Raw genomic sequence first — 13470 nt, 5'->3', positions numbered from 1 at the left:
CGCCCAGCGCCCGGGGGACTCCCAGCCAATCCTCCTGCAGCTCCCGAGCAGCCTCCTGAGGGGGTGGGGCCTGTCCAGCACCAGGGGACCTACGCTCGGGCTCTGACTGGTTTGCAGGAGTGTCACTGCACTACGGCCCCGCCTTTAGACCCGCCCATTTGCAGCAGGCCGGTGCTCTGGCGCCACCTGTAGGCCGCGAGCGGGGCCACATCCAGCGCCCGGACCGCCCAGAGAGCCCCGTGGGCAGGGTGGGCCCGGCTCGGAGCTGCGAAAGGGGAGGCAGAAACTCTCGTCGCCCCACCCGCCCCTCCCCCAGCTGCTCCGCTGACGGGGGACACTGTCACCACCCGACACGCAAGATTCTCTCTCGCCTTCTCCTCTCTCTTACTTTGATCTGAGTTCTTCCCTGCGGCGGTCAATCCTGTTGCCCTCAAGCCTTCCAGGACGTTTGCCGTCGTTTGCCACTGCGAGCAGATCTGCACCTCCGAACCCACGCGTCAGGATTGGAGCCGCTGACACCCGCACACGCACGCGCGCGCATGGGCTCCTTCCTCGGACCTCCCGGTGCACTTCGTCCCCAGCCGCTCCTGTCGGACGCCTGGAAGCCCCGCCTAGGCCTCGTCCAGCCGGGCGCGAACCGACCGCCCCGGCTCGCGCTTCCAAAGAAACGGCGCTGGCGTGTCTGGCCTGAGGCCGCCCTGCAGCCTGCGTGTGCCGTTCGGGACTCGTTTCTCTACCTTTCCACAGTGCGCGCCTGCGTGTGTAATCTGCACGTTTCTCGCGTGGCCGTGGCCGTAACACAACTTCGTTCTTTCTCCTCCCAAGTGCTCCGCTGAATCTTGGTCCCCTCCCGTTTGCAAAAGCTCAGTTTCCATCTTTTTTCTCCCGTGCTGTCCAGCGCGTCCCCCATCCCCGCCGTGTCCGGGCCGCCCGAGTCGAGCCCGCGCCCACCTTGCTCCTGGAGTCGCAGGCAACGAGCGAGCGACCGGGAAAGCTCTTTCGCGCCCCTCATTTCAGCCTTCTACGTATTCCACAGCTGCGCGCGTCGCTCTCTGCATCCGCTCTGTCTCTGCCTCTCGCGTCTCCTGGGGTTCGTCCGAAGCTCTGTGATCGCCGCGCACCCTCGACCCTCCGGCCCACCCCTCACACGCGCGCCTGCTCCGGCTCCGGACGGGGGAAGCCTTTGCCCAGCCCCGCGCACGTCCGCGTCCCGAGTCCTCCTTGGAGCCCCAGTGCGGTCCCTGCGTGGGGCGGGGGGCAGCTGCGCAGCGAGGGCTCTCCTCAGGCTGGGCTGTGCACCAGTCTCGGGACCCGCGGGAGCGCTGGGACGCTTCGACCAAGCCCCGGGCACCAGCGCCGCGCGGGTGTATGCGTGGGGCGGGGACCTACGCCGCTCTCCGCGCTCCTAGGAGAGGTCGGGCACCGGGAAGGGACCCAGGGAAGTGGAGACTAGGGACGCCAGCACCCAGCCGGCTCCGCGGGGCGAGCAGGGCTGACCACTTTCCACCCACGCCGGTGACGGGACCCCACACCCACCCTTCTGGCTACAGCTTCCAGGCAAGGCCTGAAGTCTGGCTCCTTAGCTTCCCTGCTCTCAGCAGCGTGGGTTCCCTAGTTCTCCGCAGCTCACAATATGTTCAGAGGAGCGGAAGAAGAGTCCGGCTCCGCCCTGTGAGGCCCGGCGGGTCCCCGTGCGCGCGGAGGCCTCAGCTCCATAGCGCACAGCCCAGGACTGGCGCGGAAGGTGGGCAGTGGCCCGCCGGTGTCCCGCCCCCCAGATTCCCATCAAGGTTTACTCCTGAAAAGTCACCCTGAGACAGTGGGGTTCTCAAAGTGATGCCACTTGGGCGACGGAGGGAGTGAGCGGGGTGAATACCATTTCCACACCTGCACCTCGCACAAATGGAATCAGGGTTTGGGGATCTGGAATCGGTCATTTAAGTCAAAGAGCTTAGAGGAATAATTCACAGCAAAGACAACACTTGGATCTGAACCGGACTCCCCAGTTTAGGATGAACAATCAGAACCCTGCAGAGCAGCCCTCTGGTCCTTCCTCAATGCGTCTCTCCTGAGAGGGAAGTCACCTCATTCCGCCCCAGGGAACCCAGGGAACGCAGCTGCGAGCTCGGGAAATGGGGAACACAGTCCACCTCGGCCCTCTCTGTGTGCGGAAACTTTGGACACCTCCACCCCACCCCCAGCAGGAGCTCTGGGCGCTGGGCCCTACTGTCCCACCGTCCTCACCTGCAGGGTGTCCCCTGCCCTCCAACCGTTGTTTCCTGTGAGCTTTTCTGCCACACCATAGGCTGTGCCTGGTAACTCCGGTCCTGGTGCTGGGTTTGCCCACAAAGCCAAGGTGCTAACATTTTAATGCTCTTGACCACCACTTCTGCCATCTGTTTGTGTGTGTGTGTGTGTGTGTGTGTGTGTGTGTGTGTCTGTTTCTATTCATCGGTGTCTCTTTTCCTGTTATTTTCCTCTCCTGAGACAGTCGCTCACCATGTAGCGCAGGCTGTACTGCATCCTCCTGCCTCACCCTCCCAAGTGCTGGGATTATAGCTATGGTCCACATCCACCATGCCACTGCCCACTGGCTTGCCCTCCCACCCTCTTTGTGGTGCTGGGGATCAAATCCAGGACCTGTTTTACCATGGAGCCACATCTTGAACCCTCCATTTTACACTTTTCAGTGCTAGAAATTTTTATATTCCCATCAATATTCATGAAATTTGTTCAAGAACATAGTCACTTTTCTTGGAAATCTGTTTTTGTTTAGAATTAAACCCAGGACCTTCTCATGGAGCTATAACTCCATCCCTTTTCATGTTTTCTTTTGAGACAAGGTCTCACTAAGTAGCCTAGACTTGGCTCACACTTGGCATCCTCCTGCCTCATCCTCCCAGCATGCTGGGACTAGAGCAGCTTTTAATCTAGGTTTGTTATGGTTTGGATGCTACATGTTCCGCCCCAAAGGCCTCTGGATTAGAGGTTTGGTCCGGGGGGTGAGGGGGGACCTTGGAGAGGTGGTACTTGTGAGAGTCCCTAGGTCACAGGAGGTATGGCCTCAGAGGAGACTGTGCACCCCTGCGCAATGTAGCAGTTAGCAAGAAACTGTCCTAATAAATAAAGGACTGAAAATTTTAAAAAAGAACAAGAGTTGAGCTGTAGTTAAGTGCAAAGGTCCTGGGTTCAATCCTCCATACTGAAAAGGGAAGAAGGGAGGGAAGAAGAGGAAGCAGAAAGCAAAAAATAAAATGATTAAAAGAATATTATGGCTGTGTCTAGATGTCCCCTCAGAGCCTCACATGGTCACAGGTGTGGCTTTTCCGAGGTGGCTGGATCTAGGGTGTGTGGTGCTGGGATCAATGAAGTGATGCTGGGATTGATCCACTGTGTGATGCTAGGACTAAGGGTGTGAGTGCTACTCACTCTAAGGGTGGGTGGCCTGGATAAGATACAAGGCAGGAAAGAGATGTGGTCCTTGCTTGCTGCTTGCTGCTTTCACTGCCTCCTGCCTGCCATGGGCGGTTTCTCCTCTGCGATGCCCTCTGCCATCCACCCGGCCTTGGAGTCAGTTGATTATGGACTGAAACCTCTACAAATTGTGAGCTGAAATAAACCTTTCCTCTTTTAACTTTGGGTGTTAGGTATTTTGTCTCAGCGATGAGAAAAAGTAACTAAAACAAAGAATGAAAGACTCAGTCCCATTAGTAATTAGGAAATAAGTGTTTAAACCACCAATAAACTTCCATTTCTTACCCAAAAGATTGTTCAACATTAAAAGTTGGATAATACAAAATTCTAAAGAACATGTGAAGTAATGAAGACCTTTATCTCCCACTGCTAGAAGTGCAAACTGATACAATCATTTTGCAATATAATTGACAGTACCCAGAAGGAGTAAATAAGTGTTTATCCCCAAACTGAGCAACTGCAAGTCTACTCTAAAAGGCTCTTGCGCACAATGAGGAAACATACTCCGGGGTCTTACTAGGGAGCTGTGCTAGGGTTTGGGGGAAAGAAAACCCAAAAACAACACAAATGCAAGTAAGTGGTTAATTTCTTTAATAGATTTTATTCAACTATGAAAGTGAATGTAGGATCCCATATAGTAGGATGAGCTTCAAAAAGCACTGGAAAAAATAATAAAGGGACAGTCAACAGAAAAACCAAACAATATGTTATTTTAATATGTATATTAAATATTTAAATATTAAATTTAATGTTAATATATTAAATATTAATCAATATTAAATATTTAATAGAGTATTATATATACAAATATATTTTATATATTTACATATATAAATATTTATATATATTTAAAATTTGAGGTTAGTGCTTTTCCACACAAATGACAAGGGAGCATAAAAGGAAGGCGGGCCGGGCAGGGGAATCACAAGTTCCAGTTCTGCCTGGACGATTTAGTGAGGCTCTGTTTAAAATAAAATTGCAAAATGAAATACAGGTTTAGAGTTGTAGCTCCGTGCGAAGGCCTGGGTTCAGCCTATTGTGCAGAGAGGAAGAGGAGGAGAGAGACTGGAGGTTTCTCTGTTTTTCTGGTAACGGAGATTGGCCCGGGGCTTCCAGCATGGCAGGCAAGCTCTCCGCCCCAGAGCTGTGTCCTGGCTCTGGGGGTTTCCTGGGGTTATAATGTGCTAGTTCTTCAGCGTGGTGGTACGTAGATATTTTAATTACATAACTTGGGGAACACACGAGGAGGAGCCTTTCTTCCTTTTTTTTTTTTTTTTTTTTTTTTTTTTTTTTTTTTTTAGCATTTCTTTAGTCAAATGCCGAAGCAGTGCTTCTGCACCCTCCGGGCGCTCACCTGCTTTGCAATTATCAACACGCTTCCCACCCTGTCACTTTCCACACGTCCTACCCTCTGTCGATTGCAGAAGAGTTGTCACGATTGCTACCTCGATCCCTGTCCTGAGTGGCAGCTCGGCTCGGAATTCAGCAGGCTGCTTTGCAAGCTTTTTTCAGTCCGCGCTCATCAGCGTGGAGGCGCGTATTTCTAAAGCTTGTTCCCTCTTCACCGTCTGCGGTCCGGGTGCAGACCGCGTCGTCACGAGGGTTTATTCTGTGGCATCTGCTGCTGCCTCCTGGGTGTCCCCGCTGGCTGCTGTCCCGAACGACCCCTCCTGCCCCAGGTTCCCTCCCCCAGCCTCAGAGCCCCTGCCTGCTGGACCCTGGCTGCCCTGGGGACCTGGCACCTCCTGGCCTCCTCCCCGACCTTGACTGGCAGACACAGCGGGCGGAGTCCCTGTCCCTCTCTCAGAGGAGGTGCAGCCCGGGTCCCCTCCGCTTCCCCAAACTCTTCTGCAATCTCGCGACCACGTGACCACAAGCCCCACCCAAGCCAAACTGTACCCTTCCTCCCTCCCTCTAACCTCTGGGGGCCTGAGTCTCACTCCGGACTAGAGGAACTGAACGGAAGGGCCGAGAAGCTGTGACGCAAGCTCCCACTCCCAGAGACGTTTGCGCTGAGCCAGGCAGGGCGGGGCGCTACCCGGGCTCCCTGCCAGCTTTTTCCCGCCCTTCGCTCTTGGCTGAGCGCAGCCCTCCGCTTCCTCTGTGGAGAGAGCAAGACACTCCTGGGACAGGGCAGGTGCTCTGTTCTTGAAAGTTTCTGCAGTAGCCCGCACAGGTGACAGAAGGACTCCGTTAGGATCCCGACCTCCCTGGTAAGTTACCCTGCTTCTGGGGCTGACTTGGAGTTTGGGGAGAAATCTTCACCGGGAAATCCCCGGGCCAAAGGGTGGCGGCAGAGGGAACAACCTGTCCGCCGGGTCGCTGTGCTTCCTGAGGGGGCTGAGGATGCTTTCTGGGAAACTAAGAAGCACGGGGCCAAACTGAAAGGCTGCGATGCTTGGGGGTGGTTAAGGGACAGCGTGCTCTCGTTTTTTTAAAGCTGACGTCAGTAGGACCCAAACTTGTCTTTATTCAAATGACTCCTCAGATCAGTTTCTCTGCGTCTCAGCTAACAAATGTAGGTCTCCGTAACAAATCCCCGATGCTGTTCTCCTGGGCGCGTTCTTCCCAGGATGGGGTAGTGGTGGGCGCTGGTTTCCTTTTCAGGCGGGCTCACCATCTCCAGACAGACGTGGTCCACCTGGCGGAGCTAACGGCGTCAACCTCGGTGCCTGTCCCACTTCACGTGAACATCAATCAATTCACTCTTGGGGGGCTTGGGGTCCAGTTTCTTTTTCTGGAGCTTTCCGGGTGCTGCCTGGGCCCACTTTGTTCCTAGGAGTAACGAAACCTTCAAGGAGTCCTCTGGATAATCTATCGGATTTTGGACAGCTTGTCTGTTAGGCAGTCCTGCCCTTTCCTAGCAACATTGCGCTATGTCTCCGTCCTTGAGCTTTCTGTTGTACGTTTTTCAAAGAAACGATCAGAGGAGGGAGAGCAGCCACTGGCTGAGCTGAGCCTGTTTCCAGGGCTGGTCCTGAGGACTCGGCCCTTCTGGGGGCTTTGTTTTAGACTTGTGGGTCATCTGAAAGAAATGGGAGCCAGTGCTCCCCTCTGGAGCCAGCCGAGGCCCTAACAGCCAGAGTCCCCTTTCCCCAGTTGTGTAGAGCAGCAAAGAACTGAGAGAGTTGGAAGTGGAAGAGGTGGGTGCCCAGATTTCAGAGAGCAGGCCAGGCGCTGTGGGGAAGGGAAGCAGGAAGCCATTCCGGAAAGGGGTCCTTCAAACACTTAGCTGTCCTGCCCTCCCTGCCTGCCTGGTCCCAGCTAATGTGGCCGCCCTGTCCTTGGCCAGAGGAGCGGTGTCTCTCTCAGCCTAGCACTGGAAGCATCTTCCAGTAGACGCCGGCCTGCGCTGGCGCTGGATGCCAGTGATGGACACAGGACCGCTTGGTGGCGCTAGTGAGGTTACAGCTGCCCGGGAGTTTCCAAGCTGGAAAGGGGTGGAGCTGCAGGCTAGGGGTCAGGAAAGACCAGGTTTCGCTTCAGGGCCGCTCCTGCCTCACCATGTGCTGCAGGGAGTTCTGGGGAGGCCTGGATCAGCGCGATCCCCGCCTCCTGCACCCCGCCAAGCCCGAGTGGGAGCAAAGGGGGCGGGAAGACCAAGGGGACTTCGGCCTGACCCGCACCAGGCAGGGCGAACTGCAGAGCGCGACCTCCCTGGGACGAGACCACCCCTTGCCATCTGCGGCTTAGATGCAGGCCACGGTTTGACGCACTTTTTTGTTTTACCTGACTTTTTAAAATCTTTATTTTGTGAATGGGACACACGTGTGTCTCTCTGGTGCCAGAAACTGAAAGTGAAAATGAAGACCAAAAAGACTAAAACAGTGAAGTAGGAAGAAATTGTTCAAAATTATACTGAATGTGGGATGCTTCATGAATACTTGAAATGTTTTAGGCAAAAAAAAAATAAAAATTTTTAAAAAAAAAAAAAAAAAAAAAAAAAAAAAAAAAGTACAGTATTGTTAGGAAATTAGGTGAGAAATTGGCAAATGAAAATATATTGGTTTTGGAACGTGATGCACATGTGTTTATCAGTTCATCACTGTTATTCTCTAATAACTTTTGTTATGAAAATTATTCTTTCATAGAGCGGCTTTTATGTTTTCAGATATTAATACATACCCGTGGGGCAGAACGATTACACTCATTGTGGGGAGTTGGTACACACACCTAATACCTCTCTATTCTTTTCTCATCTCCTCCTCTCCTTCCATGTCTGGGTCCCCTTTCCAGTGTCACAAGATCTACCTCCCAATCCCTTTCCTTGATCTACCTTTTGTTTTGCTCCTTGATTTATTTCTACTTTGGGTTTATCATGTAAAAGAAGCCATGTGATTCTTTACCTTGCGCATCTGATCGATTTCATTTAACATTACAGCCTCAGCACATTTTTGAAATTTCTAGCTGAAAGCCCCTACACAGGGTATTTTTATCTGCATTGAAAGTCTACCTGTGCTCCACACTTTGGAGTTAGGCTATACTTCTATAAGCTATACTTTCTCCAAAAACCAAATCCAGATGTATCCACTGTCCACAGTAGGTGTGGGGATAACAATTAGACACATCATGGTGTTTCATACTAACCACCACGTAAAAGAGTGCTCTGTAGATAAAAGAGATGTCATTGCTGGACTTAGTGCACAGCACAGATACACCGTCTACTCGCTAAGCTAACGTCTCTGGGAAAAGCAAGGCCAGAGCTGAAGGGGACAGGTGAAGTGCAGGACTCCAGTTCATCTTCACCACTAACAATAGTTGTGATGATTCTGCTCTAACCTGAACCTTTTTGAAATTAGGACTTCAGTGGAATCATCTGTTTCATCTTCAAGCCACCATGAGCTATCAGAAGCGCAGGTCCCAGAAGGTCCCAGTCGACCTGAAGAACAATATGAAGATAGAGGACTACTTTCCTCAGGTAGGTCTGGAGATGCGGCGTGCAGAGCATGTGGATACCATACCGGCCGCGTATGGCCCTGGGCCGCACAGTCCTTCCTGCCAGGAAATGACCTCATCGCCGGGAATATTACCCAAGTTACCGTCTTTTGCATCCACTTCACTAGTTCTGTGTTGATGGGTGGCGGTAGGGAAGGGAGCTGTGATACAAACCAGCTGGATCAAAGTAGCTTTTCTTAAAAAGCTGTTGTAGGCTGGGGATTTAGCTTAGTGGTACCGTGCCTGCCTTGCAAGGACAAGATACTGAGTTCAATCCCCGGTACCAAAAAAAAAAAAAACTATTGTAGTGCTTCTTGAACAACAACAACAACAACAAAAAAAAAAAAATGTATAAGTGAAATGAAAAAAAAAAAAAAACTATTGTAGTGCTTCTTGAACAACAACAACAACAACAAAAAAAAAAAAATGTATCAGTGTAAACTGGAAAAGAACAGAAAGGACATTAATGTACTTTATAATGTGGAAATAGCGTATGGCTGATATTCTGGATCAAAATGCCATATATTTAAGTGACTTTATGGTTTGTGTGTTTATCTGTGCTCACCGTAACCGTGTTAGGCAGGTGCACAGCGTTTATCTCCTACAAACACAGTCAGTGCTGAGTCCTGCAGTGAGATGTGGGAGTGACTTCCGGGCAGGAGCTCTGGACCGTTTCCTGTCTCAGGGCTCTGCGGCAGGACCACACCGCTGTGTCCTTTCCCGTGCCTACAATCTCCTTAATTTACCAAGAAGCAGGCTGCGAAATGCGAGGCATCTGAGGGCGACCTCACAGCTTTCCTCTCATCCTGGTTCTGGAGCACTAGGACATCCAAGCAGTAGGTGGCGTGGCCAGCAGCTGCACCAGGCCTGCTCACACACGTGCCATGGTGAATACGACTCCGAGGAGATCCGTGTCCTTAATTCTTCCCTCATTTGTGCTGTTTAATTAACTGTCATTTTAAAAAATTCCTCCTTCCTCCCCCTCCCCTGTCTCCTACGGTAATCTCCTATAAAAACTGAAGTCTTGGATGCAAAATTTACAGAACTGTTGTACAGTCTAATGGAAATAACTATTAGCCTAAGTACTGGAGTTCTGACATTCACTTGGTTGTTATGTGACCTAGGAAGGGTACTTCTCAGAGCAGGACCCCGTGCCTCAGTTTCTCCATCAAGAGAACAGGGAGGTGGTATGCGTTCCTCCTCATTTCAGGGTTACAGAAGCAGTGATGAAACAGAGAAATAATCTGAGGTTTTTACACAACCAAAGGTGAATCAAGGTATTATTATCGGAAATAATTACCTTTTTATGACCAAATAGTTAAACAATGATAGCTTTGTCTAACATCTTATGCCTGATGATAAGCCACAGTAGCTTTTTCCTATGAATTTGGTGCTTCTAAAAAGGACCTTTTTAGAGCAATGTATCACTACGCTTGGAAAGTGCAAACATTCTGCAGTGAGAATAGCACACAGGACTGGAAATAACACCCTAAGCATCAGGGGGAAGTTGTGTTTCTTCCCTAACATTTGTCAGAAAAAGTCACCAGTGTGCATGGTGCAGCATCTGTGTGACTGATGTGACGAACTTTCAGCTTCCGTGCTGGGTCCCTCACGAGATTCCAGTGCTGTCTATCTGCTCGCCTTTGGGTTCTGAGTTTCCCATTGAACCTCTAGAAGCTTCATGTTAAAACAAAAAGACTACGGTTGTAGTTAGAGTTTTAAAATATGGCATACTTGTTTTTAGGTCCCCAAAGAACAGCAGAATTGTTCCAGTACCTCCCAAGTGAAGGTGAGATCTAGGAAGAAGCCAAGGGATATAACTAATACCCAGGATCGAGGGTGCAGTTTTCCTACGAAGACTCCAGAAGACCAGACAGTGCCCCTAAAGAAGACCATTTACGTTACCCTGAATGTAAATCACAGGAAAAACCAAAACATGCAAAATGTGCTCACTTATAGTGAGAGGGCCAGCCTGTACGAGGCACTGCACACTCTCGATGCTGTCAGAGAAGAGGTGAAGACACAGCAGGGCAAAGAAATGCTGGTGTGTGGCAAAGAAAGAATTGAAGGGTTCCTGAACCTTGGAATGCCGCTCAGCTGTTTTCCCGATGGGAGCTGTGTGGAAATTACTTTCTCCAAACGTGTAAGTGAGCAGAAGGAAGACAATCAAGTATGTGGCCGGCGTGACTGGACATCTACTGACTGCGTCAAATTTTATATTCACGCAGTGGGAAAGACAAGAAAGAGGATTGTTAAATGTGGGGAGCTTCACAAAAAAGGGAACAAACTCTGTGTCTTTGGTCTCAAAGGAGAAACCATCAAGGATGCTCTGTGCAAGGATGGCAGATTTCTTTCCTTTCTAGAGACTGACTGCTGGAAGCTCATCGGAAAACTGACCTCCCATGTCGAAAGCAGCCAGGAAGTCGATGCCATGGAGGGCAAGCTCTATCAGCTTGAGGCTGAGAAGAGGAGCAGCACTAGGGTGGCAGCCACGGCCACAGGCACACAGAACTGGGAGTTGGAGGAGCACAAAGCCTATGTGCTCCAAGAGTACATTGTGCGAGAGTATCCCAGTTTGAACAGAGAAAGGGAAAGGATCAGAGAAAACCTCAAGAAAGAAATGAAAATAAGAAAAGTGAACCAAAGCTCCTTGGTTAAATTACACAGAACAGACTTTGGCAAACAGACAAAAAATTCTACTCCAGTTAAAACACTCAAGCTCCTTTCCCAGCTCAGTGACTCGGTCGGATTCTTACGCTGGGACAACAATGGGAGCGTCGGCTGTGCTACCTGCTTTGTCTTCACGGGGCCGTTCGTGCTCACTTGTTTGCACGTGGTCCATCACATTGTGGGGAAAGGAGCAGAGCAGGAGAAGTGGGCAGACATAATCGGGAAATGTGTACGGGTGACATTCACTTATGAAGAGTTCGCAACCAAAGACGACAACTGCTTCTTGGTTGAACCTTGGTTTGAGATATCCGATGTAACTCTCGACTACGCTGTCCTGAAACTCAGGGAAAACGGACAACAGGTGCCTGCAGGACTCTATAACGGCATCGCCCCTACACCGTCTAGTGGACTGATATACATTATTGGCCACCCTGAAGGAGAAAGGAAGTCCACTGATGCCTGCGTTGTGATTCCTCAGAGTGAGCGAGAACAGGCATGTGCGAGAAACGTCAGGAAGGCAATGCCCGACAGTGACCCTGAGTTTGTCCACATGTACACTCAAAATAGTTTCCAGAAAATTCTTCACAACCCTGATGTTGTCACCTATGACACCACTTTTTATTGGGGTTCGTCTGGTTCGCCAGTGTTCGATTCGCATGGCTCACTGGTGGCCATGCACACGGCTGGCATCACTGTTGCTTACCTAGGGGCGACTTCTCATTTCATCGAGTTTGGCTCTGCTTTGCGGCCCATCCTCTCTGACATCATGGAAAAGCGTAAAGACTGGTATGAAAAAGAATGTGTAAATCAGCAGGATGTAGAAATGTTGAGTCAAGAGGATTGAGGACTGGTAAGTGCTTGCCTATGAGTTTGCTATTCCACAGCAGTGAGGATGGTCTTTGAAATTCCAAAGCGGTCAATTTCAGAAAGATTTAAATAGTTGATATTACAGACCAGCCATTTCCACTAACCCATGAAGAAACTAGTCCTGTTATAAAGTGAAGCTGAACTGCCCGTTGCTCGCTAAGGTCCTTGTCCTTCTAGACGGGCAAAGGACGATGGCTCATCAAACAACACCCGTCTTGTTGCCTCCTTCAGATCAGTCAGGGTGAGACTTCTGATCCCTGGCTAGGCTGGGTCAACGGCCCTCCTCAGCCTGAAGCCCTTGTAGGAAGACAGCCCCTCAGCCCCTCTGCACCCCTTAGGCATAAGGAATCATAGCCCTGGGGTTGGGGATCAGGCAGAGTACAACAAATAAAGAAGGTAGGAGGGAGACGAGGAAAGTTAAAACCTGTAAATTGTGCTAGGGCCGGGGATTTAGCTCAGCAGTTTGGTGGCCTGACTTGAAAGCACAAGGACCTGAGTTCAATCCCCGGTACAAAAAAAAAAAAAAGAAGAAGAGTGTGACTTCGAGACCCAGAGCGACCGAGGTTATCCCTATCCATACCCCTCCGAGCCTGTTTACGGGCCTTCTCTTCCAGAACCATCATAGCACAGATCCTTGGAAGATCATCTAAGTCTGTAAACTAACTTAACTGATAAAGTCAAGACCTTAAAAGAAATAGAGTCAAAGCTTTCAAAGAATGTTTTTAGGCAAAATATTTTAGATGACTCATGTTTCAAAAAATACAGTACACTGGGCCCTGTGCCTTTCTCCTGTAAAATGAGCCATTATATTCCTGCTCACGTGTGGTACATCACTTTTTTCCTGTAAACTGATTCCATAGATTCCCAAATCCACAGATTCGCAAGTTCCACTCCCAAAAATGTAAATATTCCCTGCTTTAGCTATGACGCACCTCCCTCCCTTCTGAGGGCTCACACTCTATTTCTCTGAGTGTATACTTTAAAATCCTGCCTTGTGATCCCTTTATGCTTCTTTAAAAACTTAGTCCTAACAACTCCAGGAAGTTCCGGCCCCCATTAGAGTCGAGCAGTATGCACCACGGTAAGATGAACGATCGGTTGCCTGACAATAACTGTCGTGTAACTTGATGTTTTTCGTCTTCAATTTCTTCCCCTAAATTCACTTGCCTAGGAGAAGCAGCTCACATTTGTTCATCTAGTTAGCCTAGATGTGTGAGACCACGTCTGGGTCAACCAGAAGCAAACCTGGGGCTGCCGTTCAGTTCCCTGAGGAGCTAAATGGCTACTTGGAAGTGATGGCAAACAAGTCCTTTAGAACTTCCACAACCTTCAGTTTACTGGAGCTGTCAGAATACGGGTCTTGAAAGTCAGAGGCCATGTCTGCTCTTCCTATGTTTACAGATGATGAGAACAAGCAGGATGTCTTTTTAAAAATCGGACCAATTTATTCAGATTTCCTCTGTTTCTCTCTAATTTCCTTTGCTCTGTCCCAAGACGCCACGCAGTGCTCACATTACACGTATG

The 13470-nt window shown here is 50.1% G+C and overlaps 1 protein-coding gene across 2 annotated transcripts; it reads left to right on the top strand.

Moving 5' to 3' along the window:
- The first annotated feature begins 5274 nt into the window (after positions 1-5274).
- Positions 5275-13190, top strand: Fam111a (family with sequence similarity 111 member A). 2 transcript variants are annotated; one of them, XM_010633118.3, is made up of 3 exons: positions 5275-5687; positions 8274-8392; positions 10154-13190. In XM_010633118.3, the coding sequence occupies exons 2-3, from the start codon at positions 8312-8314 to the stop codon at positions 11921-11923; spliced, it is 1851 nt and encodes a 616-aa protein (XP_010631420.1). In that variant the 5' UTR covers positions 5275-5687; positions 8274-8311; the 3' UTR covers positions 11924-13190. The 2 variants fall into 2 exon arrangements, with proteins under 2 accessions (XP_010631420.1, XP_019064345.1); XM_019208800.2 differs by lacking the exon at positions 5275-5687 and having other exon boundaries at positions 7440-8392.
- Positions 13191-13470: the final 280 nt, after the last annotated feature.

The sequence above is a fragment of the Fukomys damarensis genome, unplaced genomic scaffold (genome assembly GCF_012274545.1).
Source record: "Fukomys damarensis isolate Sample0158 unplaced genomic scaffold, DMR_v1.0_HiC HiC_scaffold_27, whole genome shotgun sequence".
In the NCBI taxonomy this organism is placed as follows: Eukaryota; Metazoa; Chordata; class Mammalia; order Rodentia; family Bathyergidae; genus Fukomys; species Fukomys damarensis.
Note: the sequence above shows the minus strand (reverse complement) of the source record. Positions and strands in the feature narration are given on the sequence as shown.

Bases quoted from the DNA above. Each gene is read 5' to 3' on its own strand.
- Fam111a (XM_010633118.3), top strand. From the start codon at position 8,312: ATGAGCTATCAGAAGCGCAGGTCCCAGAAGGTCCCAGTCGACCTGAAG. The intron at 8,393-10,153 runs GTAGGTCTGGAG...ACTTGTTTTTAG, and splicing joins TAGAGGACTACTTTCCTCAG to GTCCCCAAAGAACAGCAGAA.